This window comes from Mustela lutreola, chromosome 8 (assembly GCF_030435805.1).
Source record: "Mustela lutreola isolate mMusLut2 chromosome 8, mMusLut2.pri, whole genome shotgun sequence".
Lineage (NCBI taxonomy): Eukaryota > Metazoa > Chordata > Mammalia > Carnivora > Mustelidae > Mustela > Mustela lutreola.
The window spans coordinates 142770221-142794232 of NC_081297.1; the positions used below are offsets into that span (position 1 = coordinate 142770221).

Here is a 24012-nt window from a genome sequence, read left to right on the forward strand (position 1 = left end):
ACAAAGAAGGGGTGCCAAGAATGAGTGGGAGTTCTTGGGGCACCAGTGGGTTCAGGGACCTTCCACTGGACTGGAGCTAGGACTGCCCTCTCGTGCGTGAACTCTCCTGGGATGGAGGGTATCGGGGTGCACACTCGTTGTATTGGGGTGCACACTCGTTGGCTGGCATTCATTTCCCCCGAGGCCCCCTCATCAGCCCGCAGGCCCCTCCCCTGCTGGGCTGCAGCCAGCAGCTGTGTCCTCGGCAGCACGGCCGTATGCTGCTTGGCCCGGCGTCCCCGGCGCCCACTGTGCCCCTGATTAGCTGGCGTTGGCAGCAGCAGGCATGGCAGACGGCCTCTCCCGCTCGCTCAGCACCCTCTGCTGACCTAGCCAGACCACGGAGAGGAGGGGAGCCCCTGGGCCGGCCACAGCCTCAGCCCCTCCTGTCCTCAGCCCCGCACCCTTTCTCCCGGCTGCGGGCTGTGCCCCTGGCAGGGGCTGGCGATGGTCCGACTACTTCTGCCTGAGTTAGTCCGGCGGGGTGGCTGCCTAATTGGGGCTGACAGCTGCTGTCTGTAGACAGCACCCCAGACCTCCAAGGGAGATGCCCATCAGGAAGCGTGGCCCTGTCCCTCCCGCTTCAGCTCCCCCACTGCCACCAAGGGCCTCTGGTCCCACTGCCGCCCAGCACAGTGGGGGCTGGTCGAGGGGTCCCCTGTGAAAGCAGGTGAATGGGTTGAACAGCTCCGACAGTTTGCCCCTCTGCCTTCTGTCTCCTGCTGGCATCCGAGTTTAAGTGCCATCTAGAGACTCTCTGTACCCTGAGGACACCCACCTGACACTTCTAGGCCCCACTCCTCTCCCTTAACTCCAGACCCCGCGAGCTTATGAAATGCCTTCACGTCGACATCCACCAGCACTCCAAACGCCACGTGTCCAAACCGAGTCCTGTATCCCTATGACGGTAGCTCCATGGCTCTGGCCTTAGGCTTCTGACCTGGGAGATCCCCCGACTCCTCCTTCCTCCGCCCCCCACCCCTCCATCCCATCAATTGCTTGACCTTCAGAAAGCTCCAGAATTTAGCCATGTCCCCAGCCTCCACTGTCACTGTCATCGGGACCCAGCCAGATGTGGATTATCATCCTGGCAGGTGAGCGATGGCCGGGTGGGGTGGGCTGGGGAGGAACCGATAGACGGGAAGCTCCGGCCCCCGAGAGTCCCGCAGAAGCCCGGCGTCTGGCAGGGAGGACATGGGGAGGGCAAGCGCAGGGCCACATCCCTCGTGGGCTCCCCTCAGTGCTCCCTGTATCCGTCCCAGGGGAAGGCAGGGCTGTCCTCAGGAGGCAGCAACCATAGGGCCGCTGTCACGCCCCTGGCCTTGGAGCCTGCAGGCTAGGGCCCCCGTCCCAAGATGTGTACGAGTGCCGGGGGCGACACCCAGGCGATTGTACCCCGTCCCGCAGGCTGAACGCTTCCAGCTTGGCCCCCCAGAGTCCACGCTGCCCCCACAGCTGGGGTGAACTTTCCAACCATCGTAGGACTGCATCTCCCTTCTGCCCATGACCGTTGGGGGAACAGAGGCCAGAGTCCTCGCCCCTGTGGGGCTATCCAGTGTCCATATCCCCTCCTCCCCTCTCTTCCCTGCAGCCACACTGGCCTCCTGGCTGTTCCCTGAGCGTGCCTGCCTCACCCCCACCGCGGGTCCCGCTCTGGCTGCTCCATCTGCCGGGAGAAATCTTCCCCAGATGTGCGCGCCGCGGATGCCCTCAGCTCCCGTGAGCCTGTGACCTGCATCATCTCGCTGGAGAGGCCTTTCCTGGCCCCTGTTCGTACCTTCATATCGACCATGTCCCTGGCCCAGCCTGGCGTTTCCCATCCCTTTCTCCTTCTGAAAGCTTATGAAAGTTTTCCTAACACTTACCACCCAACAAATAAGGAAAGGGATTATTTATTATGTTTGTGGTTTTCTGTCTCCCCTTACCCCATCTAGAATGTCCCACCTCCGGAGGGCAGGGGACTTGGTCTGCTTATCCATTTGTTTGTTTTAACTGATGCACCCCCTAGAGCCTGGAACAGTGCCCGGCACATAGTAGGTCCTCACTAAATGTTAGTCGAATGGCTCCATCCACCCGTTCATCACTCCTTCTTGGCTGTCCTTTGTGGGGGCCACTTTGTGCCAGACCCTGGGCTGGGTTGGAGGATGCAGAACACCCATGGGGGGGGGAGTCTCATGCTCAGGACACTGTCCATTTTGGGGGGCATGGGTGGAGCCAGGAGTGGATGAAGGCCAAGAGCGTGCAAAGTGCTGTGACGGAGGGGGGGGCAGTGGTGCTCCCATCGGGGGACCAGGCTGGCCGGGGGACCAGAAGAGACACTCACCCAACCACGGTCTAAGAAAGGAAGAAAGACGGCCTTGTGAGTGTGCGTGACGGCTTTCCAGGGGCCGGCAGGGGACCGGCCTGGCTGTGTCCCAACAGCCTGGAGCCCTGCGGCTCTGCGGCCCTGGGGAGGGGACCCAGCACTGACTGCCCGTGGCAGAGGAGGGCCACAGAGGTGGGGCAGAGTGTGCGCAAATGTAAGGAGTAGGGATGATGGGGGAGGGGGGCATCTCCATTCTGGCTGGAACAGCAGGTGTAGGTGTGGCCTGGGGGACACAGGGAGGTGTGGCTGAGCTGGTGGTACTTTTCCTGTGGGGGTGGATGGACTGCTAGCAGCTTCTGCTTTTGTCCCCCTCAGAGGTATCTTGACCCTATGTTTTTCTTGAGTAGCTGGCGGGACTGTCTCCTGTAGACGAGGCCGCCGGGGCCCAGAGGGCAAGCTCTGTGTCAAGGCTGCCCGACCAGAACTGGCACCCGCATATCCTGTCCTGGGTTGGCGCTCTAGGCAAAGTAGAGACAGCACTGGCTGTCCCGGGGACTCTGGGATCCTCTTTCCCTTCTTGGCTGGGGAAACAGGGCCTTCAGCCACACTCAAGGGTTGCTTGGAGCCTATTTCTGGACTCGACCCCAGGCTGAAGGCCTGAGAAGTCACACTAGAAGGCAAAACCCGATAAGCTCACCCTGAGAGATGGCGAGTGAGAGCCTGCAGAAGTGGAGGCAGGATGGCTTCATGACTAACTGGTGGTGGAAACCAGAGAAGACTGCCTGGAGGAGGAGGGCTGGGTGGGGGATAGGTGTGGAGGAACATGGTCTGAGGCAGATGTCTCTGTCTCCTTGTCCCTTGCTCTCCATCTCTGTCCTCTGTCTCCATTTCTTGTTCTCCCTCTCCTCCTTGCTTCCGCCTCCCTTGGCCAGTGCCAGGGGAACCGAGGGCAGAGAGGAACCGGCTGACTTGCCTTAGCTAATTACTTGACTGCGGGCATAAAAGGAGGATTAGCCGGGGTCTCTCGGGGTCCTCCCTGACTCCCTAATCCTGTGGCCCCTTTTCCCTGGCACGGAAACGAGGGATTCATTCTGAGTCCCTAATTAGCTAATTATGCCTTGGCTCAGTGGCCCTGGGACTCCCTAGGCCCAAGGGAGGGCTGTGGAGTGAGCTGGGGCCTGGCTCGGCAGAGGGAGGAGAGGAGGGGGGAATGGGCTGCCATTCAGGGAAGCCAGTCGAGCAGGTTTTGAGGAGCCTTTCAGAATTTCAATATCCTGGAGAACAAGGAAATGTAATTAATTGAGCAACAAAGGCCGGGCCCCAGGGAACAGCCAGGCTGGAACTGAGCGGAGCCACCTGCCTCCTCGCCCTCTTTCTGACCCAGCCTCTTCTCCCGTGGCCGCTGGCCGCCAGCGCTTGCATCCTGCCTCTGTCCCTGCCCCGTCCAAGGGCTCAGCCTGCTCAGAATCTGCCCATGGGCCTTCCAGACCTGTCACCTAGCATAAAGCCTCACGCTCCTTGGACTCCGCTTTGCAGCTGCCCCCAAGCTTGGCCTCTCTGAATGGTCACATACCTTTGTGCCTTTGCCGTGGCTTTGCCAGGCTCAAGTCAGTCCCTCCAGGAAGGTTCCCAGAGCTGCTACCACTCCCCAGGCTTGGTTGTGTTTCCCAACACTGTGTCCTCCCCAACCCCCACTAGACTGCAAGCTCTGAAGGGCTGAGATGTGGAATGTTCGCCTTTGGCTTCCTCCGTACCCAGCACTGTGCTGGGCAGACAACAGCATCTGGAAGTGTTTGATAGGCGAATGAATGATGGGGCCCCAGAAAGGCCTGCAACTGGCTAAGGTCACATTTGTGTGGATTTGGATGGATGGCATGGGTGCTTGACCTGTTTCCTTGCTTCCCTCCCCTGCACACCCTTGGCTACCCCCTTGGGGGTGGGGGTGGGGTATTGAGTCCTCATTCGCCTGTCCTGCTCTCAGCTGGTGGTCGCAGCCTACTAGGTAGCCCCCTGCCTTTCCCCGGAGGAGGCTGACCTAGTTTTGTGGGGAGGGAGGGTGGGGTAGGCATTAATTATTGATTGGAAATCACACCACACAGAGCTTGTGATGCAAATCCCAAATTACCCTCGTTAACAACCACCTTAGCCTCACCCCTGGAATAAGCAAAAATCTGGATAAGGCCCCTGCTTTTCTTGTCACCAGCTTTTCATCCTCCCCTATCCAATCTTCCATTCTTTCCTCATGACCTGTCACATCATTCAGCAAATGTTGGCCAAGTCTTTGTTCTTGGCTAGGGCCCGCTGGGTTCTGAGAGTGCTGACACAGACACAGGCCCTGCTCCCAGGAGCTAACAGCCCAATGGAAGAGGCAGGAGGGCAAACCTAATTATACAGTAGGGCTAGAAGATTGCCTAGTGAATGGGGTCTCCAAGATTGTGCAGTATGCAACCTATACAACTGTCCAAGGCAGCTTAGGCTAGGTCAGAGGTGCTGAGATTGCTCAGAGCAGAAGAGAGGGATGAACTCCACCTGGGAAGGAGTGAGAAAGAACAGGGGAAAGCTTTACAGACAGAAAGTAGAGCTTCAACTGGCCGGTGGTGGCTGAATAGGGATTTGCCAGGCATAAGAGAGAGACATGGAAGGCTGTTCCAGGAGGAATAGCATGAGTAAAAGCATGGAGGTGTGAAATCCTATAGTATATTTAGGAAACTTCAAATAACTTGGTATTGAGAGAGAAATAGGCAAAGGTGAAGGAGAGAGAGAGAGAGAGAAAGCTAGAGAGGTAGGTAGAGTCAGACCTCACAGAATCTTGGAATGTATGCACTCAAGAATGATCTACCAGCTCCTGACCCATGTTGGGGCCACAGATATTCATGTGGACCTTCCCCCAAGAAAAATTCATGTTGTCATACTCACACATTTTGTAGCAATTTCATAAGGTTCATGGACCTCCTGTGGCCCTTCCAGGCTATTGTCAGGAATTACTCCTGTTCTGTCCTGGGCTCTGTTTTCCCTTGGCTGGCTTCAATCACAGGCAGGCGCTTCTTCTTGCTAAGGCAAGAAGGTCCCAGCAGCGGTCCCAGTAGTTCCAGGTGTAACTCTTCCCAGCTTCCAAGCTCTGCAGAAAACGAGCATTTCCCTCCCTGGGTAGTTCCAGCGCAAGTCTCAGGGCTGGCACTCATTGGTCCTGAACGGGGTCACATGCCCATCCTAGACCAACCCCTGGGGCTAGGGGAACAGAATGTGCCAATCTGCCCCTGATTGGTCAGGCCCAGGTCATGTAATCTCCATGGGAGCCCAGCCAAACCACAGGGACTGGAGTGGGGGAGTGGGGCTGTTTTGTTGTTGTTGTTGTTTTGTTTTGTTTGTTTTTTAAAGATTTATGTATTTATTTGAGAGAGCAAGATAGATAGAGAGAATGTGTGCACCAAGCAGCAGGGAGAAGAGGGAGAGGGAGAAAAGCAGACTGCCCACTGAGCAGGGAGCCTGATGTGGGACTCGATCCCAGGACCCAGAGATCATGACCTGAGCCAAAGATAGGTGCTTAATGGATTGAGCCACCCCAGTGCCCCATGGGGCTGGGTCACAGGGCTGGGAATGGATCTGGGTCAAACCGAAGGCAGAGGTGACCCATCTGCCTGGGGTTTGTACTCCTGTGAATTCCTGAGAATCCTGTGGATTCTCCAGTTACTGGGGTGGCTGGATCTTCCTCCATAGAGTCAAGGAGGAGTGGGTGGCATACAGATGGGTAATGAGGTCGTGGTGATGGATGACATCATCCAGACTTGGGAGAGCAGGTCAGTTTCACAGGCGGGGGCTGGGGGTGGGACTGAGCCTGTGGAAGGGAGGAGGGCACGGAGGGTGTGGACAGTGGTGTGGATCAGCCCAGGGCAGGAGGGCAGAAGGGAAGGACAGGGGCGTAGATGTGCAGTGTGGTAAGTGTGTGTGGGGGGGGTGGGGCTGCAGGCTGTGGGGTGGGAGCTCCAGGGTTTGCTGTGATAGGGGTGTGGCCCTGGAGCTGGGGAACCTTTGCAGGGTGGCTGCTGTCTTCTTGGCCTCCTTTGCTGAAAGGCCTCATCTTCCAAGAGAGGAAGTGACTGGCCCAAGTTCACATAGGAAATAGGGCAGTATTTGAACCCGGATCTCTCTAAATCAGAGGTGGCATGCTTTCCACAGGCTTTCTTTTCCTACCTGCCGGGTTTCTGGATATCAGGCCCCTCCAGAATGTAACCAAAACCTTCTGCTCCCTTCCCATACTTGCCTGAAACCCCCCTCATTCACCCTGATTCCCACCCTACCTCCAACACTCACACAAAGCACTCCAGTACTCACACTCTCCACTCCTCTTTCCTCTGGGTTGGCTGGTTCTTTGTAGCTATTCCTCGGGAAGGGAAGTCCTCTTCTGCTCTCTGGCCAGATCTGAGTCCACTGCTGCTGGAATGGCTCTTCTGTATGTTGTCTGGGAGCTATGCCTGGTTCTACCATGAAGTGGGATGGGTCAGTGGAGTGGTTCTGGCTGGAACCAGTGGCTGCCCCAGCGATGAAGGACATTTGGGACACATTCATTAGACACCTACTGTGTTCATCTGGGTGGGTTCTGCACAGAGTGAGATGAGCCAGCCTCAGTCTCAGGCTGCCAGGTAATGGGGGGTTGTGGAGGGAAGGCCAGACTTGGTATCAGGACCCCTGGTTTAAATCCAGACCCTGCTGCTTCCCAGCTGTGTGACTTCAGGCAAGTAGCTTTAGTTCTATGGACCTCTAGTCGCCCCTTCTATAAAATAAGGATAATATCACCAGCCTCACAGATTTGTCATAAAGACTGAAGGAGATCATATTTGTGCATTGCCCAGAAGAGAGTTTGGCACATAAATTGTACTCCATAACTAAATAGCTGCTTATTCATCAGGAATCTGGTGTAAGTGCGGTGGGGCCCAGAGCCATTTCCGTGGCCTCTGGGTGGAAGGGCCGACACCAAAGGGAACGTCTGTTTAATGGCCACTGAGCAGGCTGGGAGCGGTTAGGAGCCCCTGCCCATGTGTCCCCACCTCTCCTCCCTGGGCCCCTCTCACTGTTTCTCTGAGCCTGCTCTTCCTTTCTCCTCTGGGGCCCTCTGCTCCCAAGTCTGACAGTCTCTTCACCCACAGGTATGCGGATCCTGGTGAACCTGCTCCTGGACACGCTGCCCATGCTGGGAAATGTCCTCCTGCTCTGCTTCTTTGTCTTCTTCATCTTCGGCATCATTGGCGTACAGCTCTGGGCGGGCCTGCTGCGTAACCGCTGCTTCCTAGAGGAGAACTTCACCATGTGAGTCTGGCCCCTGCCACCATGGTGGCCGCCAGCCATCTTTGCCTGGGGCGGCAGTGGTTCTGATGTTTGAGGGGTTGGTCTCCTCACTGAGCCCCTGGTCCCAATCCTTATTCCCAGTGGGGCAGAGAAGTCAAAAAATGTGCTCAGGTGTGTCGGTGGTGGGTCTCCTGTGAATGGCTGGGTGCTAAAAGGGGCACAAAAGGCCAGTGAGGCCTCAAAATGGGCATCATAAAGTCCTAGACTAAAATAGGTCCTTCGATGCTAATTCAGCTCCCAGTGACTCTTACTTAGCACACAGTTTGAACTTACTCGGTAACTGGGAATGGGGCCCAGTTGGGGCCCCATGGAAGAATGGACAGAGTGGAAGCTGCCTACCAGGAGGTCAAATAAGAGGGGAATGGACAGTCAAGACCCAAGCAGACATGATGTCGACAGGGAAAAGGGAGACAGAAAACCTCAAAAGCAGACACAGAACTTGGCCCAATGACAGACATTCCTCTCCATGACTGAGTCATCAGGGAAAGGTCATCTCTCAGTCAGCCAATGCCCTGATGAGCAGGTGGGCAGGCTACCCCTCAGGGAGGCGATTGTCAAAGCCATCCAAACAGAAGTCAAACTTCGGCTCTTGGAGCAGCTGTGTTGAGTTGTCCAAGAGATCTGACATCTATGGAATGCCCATGGTGAGGCGTGAGCCATGTCTTGGAGTGTGTGTACCTACACAGATGTGTTTGGACAGGAGTCTACTACCACTTTACTGTGTGTTAGTGTGCTCCTGCCTGGTGCCAGGCCCTGGGGAGACAGAAATAGGGGAGTGTGTTCATTCAGCCTCTCACTCAACAAAAGCACTCAAGTGGCTGCTCTTACCAAGCCCGTGCTTAGTGCAGAGGACCCAGCAGAAGATGGACTTCCTGCCCTGGGGGAGCCGGTCACAGATATGTCCACTGAGTGACTCTTGTGGACTGAGGACGCTGCAGGAGGCATGGGGACACTGCTTGGAGTGGGCTGAGCTTTCTCCCTCCCAGCCTGTCAGTCATGGAGATGAAGTTAAACCAGAGAGCCGGGTGAGGACTGGGGAGGGGCCTGGCTCACCTGCCCATTGCTGGGGGGACTCGTGGGACACCTGGTAGACCAGAGAAGGGGCATCCTTGTGGGAAGGGCCCTGTGGGAGGGTTAATCACTCAGAAGTGTGTCAATCACTCAGGAGAGGTGGGCCCTGAGGCAGCAGGAGAGGGGGGCACCTGCTTCTACTGGTCTGGGCTTCAAAGATGGAGATGTACAGGCATGAGCTCTCAGCTTTGGGAGTTCAGGACATGTCCAGACCCCTCTGTCCCACGTGGATCTTCCCCTAGGTCATTCTGCGGCCACCCCGTTCTCATTATCCCACGGCAGCCCCAGTGTCACACCTGCTGGAGGCTTTCCCTCACCACCCCTCACCGCCCCCACTCCCAGACACCCTATTGCATTATCTGGTTTGATTTCCTCTTGGCACCATCTCTGTGTGAAATCACACTTGTGAGTTTATTTAACTTGGTCATCAAGTGTCTCTAGATTGGTTTATTTAATAGGCTAACGGTGATGAAGTGCCCCAGTGTAACAGGTGTGCCTGAGGTGACGCTGAAATCTGACCCCATGTGGAGACCTGGCAGCTGAGGCCGAGCGTGGGGTACTAAGCTCTAGGGCAAGCCTGACAAAGCCAGAGCTGGAATTCGAACTCAGGTGCCCCCGCCTGCAGAGACCGCTGTGACTGCCCCCGGCGAGTGTGCTCCCAGCGCGCAGAAGCCCCTGCGGAGACCCTAAATGGTCGGTCTGGGGGTTCTTGAGCACAGAATCAAGACAGTATCACCCAGCTAAGAAGTGGCAGAGGCCAGAATGTGGACTGGTGTCCTCTGCAAAGCATCTGGTCCCTTCTTCCAGATTCTGTCTAAGCATTAACATGCACACACACGCCTGTTCCCATTCCAGGCAGGTTTTCAAACAGGGTAGCTGGACGGTGTTTTCACACCAGTGTTTCTTACTCCGCAGAGAAACGATGGTTCATCCAGCCAGTCCCTATTGATGGACCTTGCATGGTTTCCAAGGTGTTGCTCTTGCACACAAGAGTGCATCGGGTACACACGTGATCCGTGTGGACACAGTGATCAATGGCTAGGCTCATAATTACTAACAAAATGTATGTCTGTTTTTTAGATTTTTACTTATTTATTTATTTGACAGACAGAGATCACAAGTGGCAGAGAGGCAGGTAGAGAGAGAGAGAGAAGAGGAAGCAGGCTCCTCGCCGAGCAGAGAGCCTGATGCGGGGCTCGATCCCAGGACCCTGGGATCATGACGTGAGCCAAAGGCAGAGGCTTTAACCCACTGAGCCACCCAGGTGCCCCAATGTGTATCTGTTTTTATACTTTATTGGTTAAGATATAACGCTTTCAGTTGTGGGCACAACTACTAAGTATACAGCTTTATGAAGTTTTCCCTGTAAGGAGGCTCCCTCCTGCCCCTGGCCGGCTCCTATCCCTGTCACCCCAAAGTAGCCACTATTCTGACCTCTATCGCCATAGATTTGTGTTGCCTGTTTTTGACTGACAGTGGAATCATACAGGAAGCCACCTTTTGTGTCTGCCTCTTCGGCGTAGGGTAATGTGTCTTTGAGAGTCACCCACATGCTTGCGGGCGGTAGTTGCTTTGTTTCTCGTTGCTGTGGGTAGATATTGAGCAAATATACAAGTATTTATCTTTTTCATGCCACTGTTGATTTGGGCTGTTTTTTTTTTTGTTTTTTGTTTTTTTTTGGCTCTTATGACTCATGTATATTCTTGGATTTATCTTTGGTGGATAGAGCCATCCTTTTTTTGGGGTAGATACCCAGGAGTGGAATCGTGAAGGGTGCACGTGTGTTCAGCTTGGGTAGATTTTGTTGCATGGGTTTCTGGATTGATTGCACTAAATGTCTGCTGGCAAAGTCGGAGAGTTCCAGGGGCCCGGCATCCTTAGCAACATTTGGTATTGCCCATCCTTTTAATTTTAACTATTCCAGTGAGAGGGCGATGGTATCTTATTGTGGTTTTAATTTGTACTGTCCGTATGTCTAGTGATTAGCACTTTTCATGTACTTATGGGCCATTCGTGCATCTTCTTACATGGTGTCTGTTATGGTCTGTAGCTATTTTTAGATTGGGTTGTCCTTTTATTATATATTTGTAGTGGCTGTATATATATATATATATATATATATATATATATACAATCATATATATAATTGCAGATATTTTATGTGTATATATGATATATTTATAGAAATTATATATTTGGTATATATATACATATTATGTATCTATCTATATATGTATGTATAATATGTGTATTTATATATATATTGCACATATTTTATTCTAGCCTGTTCCATTTTTACTCTCTTAATGGTGTTATTTGGTTTGAAAAGAAGCTCTTAGTTGTAATGATCTGGATTACCAAATTTTTAAAAAGATTTTATTTATTTATTTGAAAGACAGAGATCACAAATAGGCAGAGAGGCAGGCAGGGTAGGGGGGGGAGCAGGCCCCCCGCTGAGCAGAAAGCCTGATGCGGGACTCAATTCCAGGACCCTGAGATCATGACTTGAGCGGAAGGCAGAGGCTTAACCCACTGAGCCACCCAGGTGCCCCCCAGTCATTTTTTTAGTATTGCTTTTTGTGTCCAGTTTAATCTTTTCTTAAGCCAAGGTGATGAAAATATTCTCCGATGTCTTTTCTTAGAAGCTTCGCATTTTATCTTTCACATTTAGGTCTGTATTCCCCCTCAGATAATTTTCAGTAAGCTGTATGGTTGGGGTCAAGATTTCCCCTCTGTAGGCTATTCAGTCGTCCCAGCACCATTGACTAAGAAGTCCGTCCCTGCTCTGCGGAGTCGCAGTGCTGGCTCTCTGACTGTCAGGTGGCCATTTGATGTGGGGTGGGTGTGTACATGTTCATTGTTGATGGATGTTGCCAAATTGCCTTCTAAAAAGTTTGTATCAGCACACACTCCCACCAGCGTGTGCGCATGTCTGTTTATACTCACTCTTTTCCACACTTAGTACTGTTAACACCGATACATTTCCATTTGGATGGGTATAAAGTGATCTCGATGTTATTTTTGTTTGCATTTTCCTATTATTAGCCAAGTGAGCAACTCTTCCTATATAATGATATATTGGTTCCCCCCATTTTTTTTCAAGTACATTGCCATTTTTATTTCTTCTGTGAATTTTTTTTAAAAGATTTTATTTATTTATTTGACATAGAGAGAGAGAGATCACAAGTAGGCAGAGAGAGAGAGGGGGAAGCAGGCTCCCTGCCGAGCAGAAAGCCTGATGCGGGGCTCTATCCCAGGACCCTGGGATCACGACCTGAGCTGAAGGCAGAGGTCTAACCCACTGAGCCACCCAAGCGTCCCTCTTCTGTGAATTTTTTTCTTTGCATTTTTATGTCCTTTCTCCCCTAGTGGTTATTTTTCTTTTTTTTACTGAGTTATAGGTGATTTTAACATGCTGCAGTTATCTTTTTTTTCAAGTTTATTTACCTATTATTATTATTATTATTATTATTATTTTTAGTAATTTCTACACCCAGTGTAGGGCTTGAACTCAAAATCCCAGAATCAAGACTCACCTACTCTTCCAACTGAGCCAGCCAGATGCCCCTTTTGTTTGTGTTATATGTTGCCAGGATTCATCCCAGGGGAATGGCAATCACTGGTTTGTTTTTGTAAATAAAGTTTTATTGGAACGCAGTCATGCCACTTGTTTACCTATTTCCTATGACTTTTTCTCATTACAATGGTGCAGCTGAGTAATTGGCCAGAGACTATCCGATCTGCAAAAAATATTCTCTATCTGGCCCTTTACACAAAAAGCTTGTCTACCTCTGCTTTATCCCAGTTTGTTCCTTTTTTCTTAGTGTGCTCCCTCTTTGTCTCATAGAAATTTTACATTTTGGGATGCCTGGGTGGCTTAGTCACTTAAATGTCTGACACTTGCTTTAGGCTCAGATTATGATTTCAGGGTTGTGAGATCAAGCCCTGTCTCGGATTCCATGTTGTGCATGGAGCCTGCTGAAGATTCTCTCTCTCCCCTACCGCCTCCTCTCCCTCTCTCTAAAAAAAAAAAAAGGAAGAAGAAGAAAGACATTTTGCATTTGTATATAGGACCTTTTGACTTTTTCCTTTGTAGCATTTGGATTTTGTGTATTTTATCCAGAAGGCCTCATATATCTTGAGTTAACAAAAATGTTCCCTGTTCTCTTGTAATACTTCTGCGGTTATGTTTGTTGCATTTATGATTTTTAATCCACCAGAAGTTTATTATTTTAAATTCTGTAATATATTTTACTTAACATAATATATCCAAAAGATTATTATTATTATTTTAAGATTGATTTACTTATTTTAAAGATTTTATTGTATTTATTTATTTGACAGAGAGAGAGAGATCACAAGCAGGTGGAGAGGCAGGCAGAGAGAGAGGAGGAAGCAGGCTCCCTGCTGAACAGAGAGCCTGATGTGGGGCTCGATCCCAGGACCCTGGTATCATGACCTGAGCTGAAGGCAGAGGCTTTAACCCACTGAGCCACCCAGGCACCCCTTGATGTACTTATTTTAAACAGAGAGAGCAGGAGGTGCAAAGGAAGGACAGAGAATCTCAAGCGGACTCCACCCTCAGTAGAGTCTAACATGGGGCTCGATCCCAGGACCCCGAGATCATGGCCTAAGCGAAAATCAACAAAAAGATGTTTAACTGACTGCACCACCCAGGCACCCAAAAGATGATTATTTTCAATGTGCAATCAAGATAAATAATTAATGAGATAATTTACATTCTTTTTTTCTTTTGATACCAAGTCTTCAAGAAGTCTGTTTTTGTATATGGAGTGAGGTAGGGATCTAGCTTTATTATTTTCCAAACAGACAACAATTATCTCAACACCATTTATTGTTTAGTTCTTCCATCCCCCATGGATCTGAAAAGGTGTTTCTGTAATAGATTAAGTTCTGCCTTATGTATGGGTTTGTCCCTGTGCTCTGTGGTGTTCCATGAATCTTTCTGTTCCTGCTGCAGTATCACGCTCCAGTAATAACTGTAGTTGTATTTTGCTCTCTTGTCGGGTCGGACTCCTCTCCTTCTCCTCCTTTTAAAAAAGTGTCTTGGGGCACCTGGGTGGCTCAGTGGGGGGTTAAAAAAGTGTCTTGACTCCTCTCCTGTCCAGATAAATCCTAGAATCACAGGGCCAGGTTCCACAGGAAAAAACAAGTTGGGATTTTGATTGGATTACAGTGGATCATCATTTTGCCCCACAGGATAGGCAGGGCAGTGATTGTTCTCTCTGCCTTACAGATGGGGAAACTGAGGTCTAGGGAGAGAGGAAGTTAACAGTCCAAGGCCACATAGATGGGAAAGGGTGGGGCAAGCAGAGGATCAGCTCCTCATCTCTTGGATCAGTAAAAGTCGGCATCTGTGGATTAAACATGTCCCCTGGGCTGACCAAACAGTGTGTGGGGACTGGGGAGGCTGAAACCCCGTCCTTGCCCAGCAGAGCTACAGCCCCCCAGAGAAGTTGGGTGCTTATGGCCCAGGAGCAATATGCGGGTATATGCAGGGCACAGTCTGGCCACAGAGGACCAAGGACTAGCCCTTAGGGAAGGCTCCCAAGGGGAGGGACCCTGGTGCTGACCACAGTGGGTCAGTGGGAGATTTTTCGACCCGGGGAAAGGAAGGGTGTCCCAGGTGGGGGAACAATGTGGGCAAAGCCTGAAGGTAACGATCGGACCCGTTGGGACAGATCTGACACACTGCATTGCCTCTCCCCTTTCTGCTCCTCCTGGCGGTGACCCCTCCCCTTCTCTCTATTCCCCACCATCCCCTGTGCACAGACAAGGGGATGTGGCCCTGCCCCCCTACTACCAGCCGGAGGAGGATGATGAGATGCCTTTCATCTGCTCCCTTTCGGGGGACAATGGCATCATGGGCTGCCACGAGATCCCCCCGCTCAAGGAGCAGGGCCGCGAGTGCTGCCTGTCCAAGGATGATGTCTATGACTTCGGGGGAGGGCGCCAGGACCTCAACGCCAGCGGGCTCTGTGTCAACTGGAACCGCTACTACAACGTGTGCCGCACGGGCAGCGCCAACCCCCACAAGGGCGCCATCAATTTTGACAACATCGGCTACGCCTGGATCGTCATCTTCCAGGTGAGGCCGCTCAGGCCCGGCGCCCGCACCCCTGCTGGGGGCCCAGGAGACCAGAGTGGGACTGAGGGGTGGAGCGAACAGCTTCCTCAGGCAGGTGGGGCTTCGTGCTGGGGTTTTGTTGAAATCTGCCCCGCTTGCTGGCACAGGGAGCATTAACAAGCCCCGATCACAGACAGAGCAGCTGAGGTTGGAAGGAAAGGAAGCGAGCTATGTGAGGGTCACATGCTCTTTTGTGGAGACTCGGGATTTTAGTCCAGGTCTGGGTGACCCCAAAGCCTGTGTTCTTTGTGGAATCCCAGGTGGCCCAGGGGCAGATGGATCCCAGCAGGGAGGTCTGTTCAGAGAGGGGAGAGGCCAGACTCGCGCCTTGCTCAAGGGGCTGACCAGGCAAGGCCACACGTAGGACGTGGGGGCAGACACATTCCTGGTGGAGGTGAGCGCTGGAGCGAAGGCCGGGGTACAGGGAAGCCCCGGGGTTGTATAGAGAGCCCCAAGGAGCTGTTTGTGGGGCTGGGCAAGGTCTCTTGGACGGTTCTCTTGATCAGTCACTAAGAAATACATTTTACTCAATGCATGCATATACACACATATACACACACAAAGCAGCCTTTTTATTTTCTTTGCTTAAGAATTTATTTATCAGGGAGAGGGAGAGAGTACAAGCAGGGGGACTGGCAGGCAGAGGGAGAAGCAGGCTCCCCGCTGAGCAAGGAGGCCGATGTGGGACTGGATCCCAGAACCCTGGGATCATGACCTGAGCCAAAGACAGATGCTTAACGACTGAGCTACCCAGGCGCCCCTGCACGAAGCAGTGTTAATATTACTGTGCGCAAAGGCTTGATGGCCTTGCATGGCCCCCGTGCGTTGCTGAGGACAGGGATGGGGTATGTTGAGGGGACTAGGGCTGTGGGGCCTTGGGTGTAGTTCTTGATGTCTCTGAGCCTCAAATTTCCCCCCCAATGTCGGGGTAATAATAGCTCTCTTACCATGTGTGGCTGGGAAGGAGAAACCAGACGATGTGAGCAGAGCCATCAGCCCAGCGAGGGCTGGATCAAGGTCACCTGCGTGCTGCTGTCAGAGGGAAGAACAGGGCTAGAGCAGAGAGAGGGCGGTGGCTGAGAGGCCCCGAGAAGATGGGAGGGCCCTACTGAGGTGGCTGCTTTGTGGCTTTGGTCTGGGGAGCAGTAGATCACGGGATTCAGAGCTGCAAGCTGTGATGTGATCTGATCACAGCCCAGCAGCTGCGTTTGGAGACCCTTGGCCCCGGGAGGGTGAGTGGGCTGCCAAGGGGCTCCTGCTCCAGAAGCGGACAAAAAGGCGGCGCTGGGGAGGGCCCAGCATTTGTTGTGCCCAAGGCTGCTCTGCCTCACTCTCTGGGAAGGAGAATGGGGACAACAGTCACACCAGCCTCATCACGGCCATGCTTCTGGGTTCAGCCGAACCGCACCCTAGCCCTGCCGACTAGGTGGCCTGCTAGCCTGTGTCCTAGAAGCAGCAGCAGCAGCTGAGGTTCAGAGAATGGCCCAGCTGGTGAGCTGGGGCCAGAGCCCAGGGCCCCCAGCTTCCAGCCCTTCTGCCTTCATGTGGGAGACTGGAGGGGGCGCTCTGGAGCAAGAGGCACCAGGTTTAAGTCTGGCTTCTCCCTCCTACTGGGCTGTGTGACAGTGGGCGAATACCTAACCTCTCTGAGCTTCTGGTTCCTCACGTGTGTGCCAGGAGTGAGAATGGCTGGCCTGTTAATAAGCCTTGTGAGGAGTCCGAGGGAGAATGTGTATAAAGCGGTCGGGTGCACGGTAGGGCCTCTGCCTGGGACGCTGCGTTTGCTGCGTGCCTTGCCCGGGGGTCCTGCCTGCCCGGTCTCGGGCTCACCCCCGCCCCACTCTGTTTCGGCTGCAGGTGATCACTCTGGAAGGCTGGGTGGAGATCATGTACTACGTCATGGACGCTCATTCCTTCTACAACTTCATCTATTTTATCCTGCTCATCATAGTAAGTGTCAGGGAAGCTGGGGCTTTCTGGGCCAGCTTAAGGACCCCTGGACGAGGGATGGGGTTGGGGGGGGTCCCAAGGAACCCCGCAGAGCCAGGGGGCCTGAGTGGGAGGGAGCAGGAGGGGCAATTTTTTAAGATGTCATTGTTGAGTGATCTCTACACCCAGTGTGGGGCTCTTGCTCACAACCCGGAGATCAGGAGTCTCTCGGGCTCGGCTGCCTGAGCCAGCCGGGCTCCCCAGGAGGGGCGATTTTTAAATGCCTCCAGGCCGCGGGTGATGGAAGGGACTCGTCAAGACGGCGGCGGGAAGCATTCATCATTTTCTATTGCTTTCATTTCTCATTTCTGAGCATTTAAGTCCATCTAGTTGCTTCTGCTCATGTTTCTCTGCCTCGTGGTCACGGGGAATGCGTTCTTCTCCTGACCTTAACCAGGGGCAGCCCCTGGACAGACGCTTCTCTAGGGCTCTGGCTTACTCCTCTCTTCCCGGGGTGGGAAAAGGAGATGCCCTGAGATGGAAGCCCCCCCCCCCCACTGCTTCTCCACTGGTCTCCCTGAAATCTCAGAGGGATCCCCACCTCTCAGGTGGCTCTGCCTTGTGGGGGTTGCTTCGGGGTGGAGGCGGGGCTCTGCCTCACAGAGCAGGGTCCTTCCCCAGCCGGCAGCCCCTCCTGCCTTCCCCCACAGCCTGCCCAATGTGAGCTCATCCACCTTGTCATGCCTGACTGCAGCCCCAGCCCCCATACGATCCCCCAAATGTCAAGGTGATTCACTCCCGGAGAGTCAGCGCTGGCTGGCTCCCTGCTGCTTTGAGGCTGAGTTCTCTGGCGTCCTGGTGGTGGGAGAGAGCACGCTTGGCTCTCTGGGGCAGCACCCCATTCTGAGCTGGGGGGGACCTTGACCTAGGGGTTCAGGACAAACTGGCAATGACCTGAGACATCCCCGCTGTCAGCTTTGCTCTGATGCCTTCCTGGGGAGGCCTTTAGCTGGCTAAAGGGGGTCCGGGCTTTGATCAGCATTGTGGTTCACCCACTGGTCTGCCCACTTTCCCAGCACAGCCAGGGAAGACTGTGCTGCTCGGGGACCTGAGCCTGAGCACTGGGAACTGAGCCCTGAGGGGGCCCGGCTCTGCTCTCCAGGAGCTTGGTCTGGGGGCTGGGGGCGGTGGGGGTGGGGGATGGGCATAGGTGACAGCAACCGGGCAGCATGTTAGGAGCCGCCATGACAGAAGGAAGCCTGAGAGGCTGAGGGAGCCCAGACGATCTTTCGAATCTAGCTTGGAGGAGGGATGGGGGAGTGGGAAGCTTCCTGGAGGAGGTGATCTCAGAATTGAGCCTTAAAGGCTCAGGGCCGGCAGCTGTGGGGAGAGCCTTCAGGGCAGGGGGCTGCGCACAGAGACCTTGAAATGGGCAGAGTCCTGAGGGCGGGGCCTCAAACACTGGGGTTGCTTAGAGGAGCCTTGAATTTCAGGGAGGGGCTGGAGAATGTGGTCTGTCCCTCTGGATGGAGTCAGGGGTGGGAATGTGGGGTCGGTGACACCCAGTGTGTCACCCAAGGCAGGCCCCTCAGCTCCCCCGACCCGCAGTAAAGTAGGGGACAGTGACAGCACCCAGGCTTCTGGGCTGGCATACAGGAAACACCCCGTCAGTGTGCCCGCTGCTGTTACTGGGGCACTGGCAGGGGCGGACGGTGCTGAGTTTTTCCAGGCGCTGGGAAGGGCCCAGAGAGCAGAGTCTGAGTGACCTTGCTGTCATTTTGCCCTGACAACCCTGGCCCTGCTGGGCCTCCTGGCCACTCTGTTCCTCAGGTGAGGACCCGGAGCCCCAGTAAGGCGAGAGGTCTGCAGGGTTCCCCATGACTGGAAAAGTCTTAAGCTTGTCTCTCCTGAGCCTTCAGCTTTACAGATGGGAAAACAGAGGTCCAAAAGGGATGGGGTAGGGGGGCCCCGCGGCCACAGGGCTGCAGCTGTGGAGGTAGGCTGGATAGAAGCCTGGCAGGTGTGAGCTCCCAGAGGGAAGGGGCTGTGCCTTCTTCTTCCCGGTGACCCCTCCCATGGGCCTGGTGCAGGGCAGGGCCCTAGGAGATGCTTCTGGAAGACATGACCAAGAAAGCCAATGAAGGGCATCTTCTTACTGGGGAATTTTTCCAGAATCTTCCAGCCAAGAAGTCCTCCCTCTACCTGCCCCCCCATAACCCCAGAAGCTCAGGTCCCTATTTTTGTCCTGGGGAACAGGAGGGAAGGGTGAATCAGTGGCTGGGTCTGGGGTCTATAGGAAGGCAGCCTGGAGGAGGAGGCAAAGCCACGCCCCTTGCTGACGGGCCTGCGGATCCCCTTCAAAGGCTTAGCTAAGACCAGGGTCGTGGCCTGCCCTCTGGAAACCGGGGCAGGAAGGGCTCTGCTCCCTGTGGTGGCTGCTGGAACTGGGCCCTGAGTCAGGAGGTGGCATGATTCCTCGGACTCACCGGGCAGCCTCTCCCTGCCTCCTCCACCCAAGCAGGGGTACAGCCACACAAGTAAACGCTTTCTGAAGGAAGTTTCTCTTTTGTCTGGGTGCCCAACCGAGGCCAAAGTCAAGCTAGAGAGAGGGAAGGGCTGGAATGGGGCTCAGGGCCTGGATGGCCTGAGCAGGGCTGGGCCGCCCTCCCCGGCCGACCTCCCCGGCCTCTGTGCTGGTGTCCCAGGTGGGAGGCAGCCGTGGCCCTGGGCTGAGGGCCTGTGGGAGCGGGTTTGGAAGGTCCCAGTGGGGCCTAGGGAGCTGCCCGGGCCACCGCTGTCCTGGGGCCCTGGCCTCCTGTCGGAACAAGGCCTCAGCAATCTTTTCCTGTCCCTATCTGTGCCCGTGCCTCTCCGTCTCTCTGGGCCCTCCACCCTCTGCCCCCCTCTCTCCCTACCTCCCCGTGCCCTGTCGCTGTGTCTGCTGTGCCCTCTGCCCTGTACTCTCTGAGCCTGTGTCACTCTCTCTCGGTGTTTCTCCTGTCGCCTCTCTGTCCTCCTGGCCATCTCTGGCTGTCTGCCTCCTGGCTCTGTCCCATCCCCGTCTGGTGCCTCCGATCTGTCCCTTCTCCCCTTCCTGTCTTCCTTACTGCCTCTGGGTCCCTCTGCTTCTCCCCTGCCACTGTCACTCCGGCTCCATCTCTGCCCCCCACCCCCGCCTCCGTTTCTCTTTCTCTTCGTTTTCCTCTCCCCCATCTCTGCCCCCCCCCCAATCTGTCCCCTCTGTTCCTGTCCCTGTCCTCTCCTCCCGTTGGTCACAGGTGGGCTCCTTCTTCATGATCAACCTGTGCCTCGTTGTCATAGCGACCCAGTTCTCGGAGACCAAGCAGCGGGAGCACCGGCTGATGCTGGAGCAGCGGCAGCGCTACCTGTCCTCCAGCACGGTGGCCAGCTACGCGGAGCCCGGCGACTGCTACGAGGAGATCTTTCAGTACGTCTGTCACATCCTGCGCAAGGCCAGGCGCCGGGCCCTGGGCCTCTACCAGGCCCTGCAGAGCCGGCGCCAGGGCCCGGCCCCGGGCGCGCCCACCAGCATCAAGCCCGGGCCCCACGCCAAGGAGCCCAGGCACTATAGTAAGTGGCCTGCCCCCGCAGCCTCAGCGGGTGCCGCAGGGCCCCCTCCCACCCCTGCGGCCTCCGGGGCACCCCATAGCCCCCAGCTCCTCAGTGCTGGCAGAGCTGTCCGGCAGGGGGAGCCCAGGTGGAGCTCCAGTCTGTGCCCCTTGTTCCCCCCACCCCTTTCCTTTTTCTGACCTCCTGCTGGGGCCTGGCCGGGGCTGGCCTTGGGCTAGGGTGGTGGGTGCAGCACCCTGCCCCCTGGAGGGGTTCCCTTGGGGTCCCAGTGTGTGGTCTTGTGCACTCAGACTCCACCCTGGGCTTCACACTTGAGAGAAATGAACACTTGTCCATCCTGTCTGGTAAAACCCTGAAACTCCTGTCCACTCAGCCTGCCTCACCCCCCGGCATGGGTTCCTGCTGCCCCCACATGCTTGCTAGCACACCAGAGCAGTGACGACCGGCCACCTGGAATAAAGGGGGTGTGCCCCCCCCTGCAAAGGCATGGTGTGTAAGGGACACCTGTGCCATTTTGTGATCTCCTGTTTCTTGGCTGTTAGGCTCAGAAAGGGCTTTCCATTCATTTTCTCTTCTGTTCTAGAAAATAGTCCTAAGAAGGGGGCCCAGTGAGTGACATGATCCCATTTTTGGATGGGAAAACTAAGGTCCAGATAGATGAAGGGGGTCACTTAAGGTCACACGATGTGTCAGGGACAAAAACAGCATCAGAGACATCTGTATAAGTACCGCGCGCTAACCGATTGCGCCACTGGAGCTCCTACATCAGGGACATCTGAGTTGGGTTTGCTGAGCCCGCCTCCAGGGGGTCATGAAAAATGAACGCTCCTGTTCCCATAGAAGGCAAATGCACCCTGGCAGATGGCCCCCCCCCCGCCAAGTCCAACACCCCCCACCCCCCTCACCAGCCGCTGGTGTTACGGAAGTCTGCAGGGACTGGACCCCAGAGCAGGTGCACAGTGTGTGACCTTGGAGAGCCTGGGCCCCTCAGTAGGTCTCAGGCTCCTGCTCTGTAAATTGGGGTGGGGGAGGCTCAAGGAGCCGTGGGAGTCAGCCACCCCCACACCCTGCTCCCGCGGCTCTGACGTCCTGGGAATCTGAGATTCTTGGGAGGCAAGCTGGAGAGCTGCCGCCCACCCATCCCTGGGTGCCAGCCGTCCAGGCATGGTCTTGGAGGAGGCTCCAGGTGGCCCGTGGGCTGGCCCAGCACGTGGACGGGGGAGCTGGGGTCTGGCGAGGCCAGGAGATGTGGGGAGGGCTTCCTGCTGCTGTCCCGCCCCGCCAGGAACCTGTGTGGAGGGAAGTTCAGGGGGCCGTCTGGAGGGAGAACGTGCCCCCGGTCCTGGGGCTTCCATGCCTTCCCCCTTCCCTTCCCCCTCCCCTGGAAAGCAAGTTTCAGGGGCCCAGCCCCACGCACAAGTGGGGCCGAGCAGGGCTTGGCTGAGATGGGACCGACCCCTGGGATTCTGGCTGTCCCTGTCCGGCTCCAGGGGATGAATGTGTCCGAGGGCCTCGTCCAGGCCGTTGGGAGATATTTGGAGGCAAAGTCTGGAAAGGAAGGGTAGGCATTACATGTTTTTCTTTCCCTTTAATGTTATTTATTTATTTATTTATGGCTCACATAAGCAAAACACGTTTATTCTAGGAAAATACAGGCAAACATGAAGAAACCAAACCCGGAAAGAACCTCCTTGACACCCGTTTGAAAGGGTTGACGGGTTGCAGAACTCTGGCCCACGACTGGCCCAGGCTTCTGAAACTCTCCCTGGGACGGCAAAGGGAATGGAAGCTTCCACGCCCCACTCCCTGCTGTGCTTTCGCCCCCAGGAGCCAGCCCGACTCTCAGCTTGTGAGGAGGGAAGTGTCAGGCAGTTTCTAGAGCGAGGGCCTGCCCTGGGCTCCGGCCTCCTTCCCTCCCCGGGACACAAGCCCCTCATAAGGGTGGGACAATGGACAATGGACAGGCCATCTGGGCTCCCCCTGAGGGGCGTCCATCTTCCATACCAGCTTGACTCTTCTAGAAGCTGTTCCTCAGCCATTTCCCCAGCTCCGATGTCAGCAAGCAGGACGGTGGGAGGGCTGGGCCTCGGGCCAGAGAATGATGGAACAAGGCTGGGTAACAGGCACGTGTGCCCCAGGCGCGGTTCCAGACACACCACACGCAGCACTGTTGAACCCTCCCCATAGCCCTGCAAGGAGGCGCTCCGAGTCCTGGCTTTACACAGGGGCAGACAGATCCCAGAGAGCTGAAGCTGATTCCCCAGGAGCCACAGGCCCCTTGGTCTCCTGCTGGGCCCCGCGGGGTCCCAGGCACAGCCTGGAGCCCGGGAGCCTGAGGCACACACACAGGGGACTGTGTCCCAGGGTCAGGCTGGGGCCTGGTGTGGGCAGGGCCTGTGCCTCTGAGACCTTCCAACCTGCATGACCCGAGGCAACAACACCCCTGCCTTGTGTTTGCCTTGCAGAGCTGTGCCCTCAACACAGTCCGCTGGACCCGACGCCCCACGCGCTGGTGCAGCCCATCTCCGCCATGCTGGCCTCCGACCCCGCCAGCTGCCCCCGCTGCCAGCACGAGGCGAGCCGCCGGCCCTCGGGCCTGGGCAGCACCGACTCGGGCCAGGAGGGCTCGGGCTCTGGTGGCTCTGGTGGTGGCTCGGAGGAGGCCGATGGGGACGGAGCCCGGAGCAGCGAGGATGGGGCCTCCTCAGGGCTGGGGAAGGAGGACGAGGAGGAGCGGGCGGCCGGGGCCACCCGGCTGTGCGGGGATGTGTGGCGGGAGACTCGAGCCAAGCTCCGAGGCATCGTGGACAGCAAGTACTTCAACCGGGGCATCATGATGGCCATCCTGGTCAACACCGTCAGCATGGGCATCGAGCACCATGAGCAGGCTAGTGGGCGTGGGCGCCGGGTGCAGGGCTGGGCGCGGGTGGGGGGGTGCCTGCGCCCAAGCGGGGCCCATGCAGCCCGGGGTGTTGAACGCCCCCTGTGTGTCTGTCTCCCACCGAACAGGGACTAGGTCCAGGTCCTCCCTGTGGCCTCAGTGCGGAGCCCCGGGCCCAGCCTAGAGGGAGGGAGAAGCTCTGGGGGTCTGCGCAGTGGGTGAGCGAGTGATCGAGGGGAGCCACGCGAGTCCGAGTCCCGGGATTGCGGGGCTCAGATCCAGCTCCTTTCTCCTGAGCAGCTCAGCCTGGGCACCAGGCACCCACAGCCCTTCCTGTCAGTCCCTGCCAAACCTGACTTCCGGTCGTCAGTTTCCCCATGAGCCCTCCTGTCCATTCTCCCCCAGACAGGTGGAGTGATCTTTCCCGAGGCCGGGCCCTTCCGTGCCCTCATCTGCCATAGCTCCCCATTGCCCTTGGCACAAAATCCAGACTTTTCCTGTGTCAGCCACGGCTCCTCTGTGGGCAGTGTCTTCATCATACTGTCCCCGATGTCCCCCACTTAGTCCGCTGTCCACACCACCCCAAGGCACTGAGCGTGGCCCCGATGTTGCCCTGCAAAGACTGTCCTGTCTCCCTCCTCTGCCAGCTCCGTGGTTTCTTCTGTCTTCAGCGCTGGGTGCAGAGAGGGCAGAGCGAGTGTTGGC

The 24012-nt window shown here is 55.6% G+C and overlaps 1 protein-coding gene across 1 annotated transcript in view; it reads left to right on the forward strand.

Annotated features, from left to right (window-relative positions):
* The window catches only part of CACNA1I (calcium voltage-gated channel subunit alpha1 I), a 114391-nt gene that overhangs the window by 54199 nt on the left and 36180 nt on the right, over positions 1-24012 (forward strand). The window contains exons 6-10 of the mRNA XM_059187032.1: positions 7489-7648; positions 14552-14867; positions 16764-16856; positions 20114-20426; positions 22892-23313. Of these exons, the coding sequence (XP_059043015.1) occupies positions 7489-7648; positions 14552-14867; positions 16764-16856; positions 20114-20426; positions 22892-23313 (1304 nt within the window). The remainder of the gene's footprint in view (positions 1-7488; positions 7649-14551; positions 14868-16763; positions 16857-20113; positions 20427-22891; positions 23314-24012) is intronic.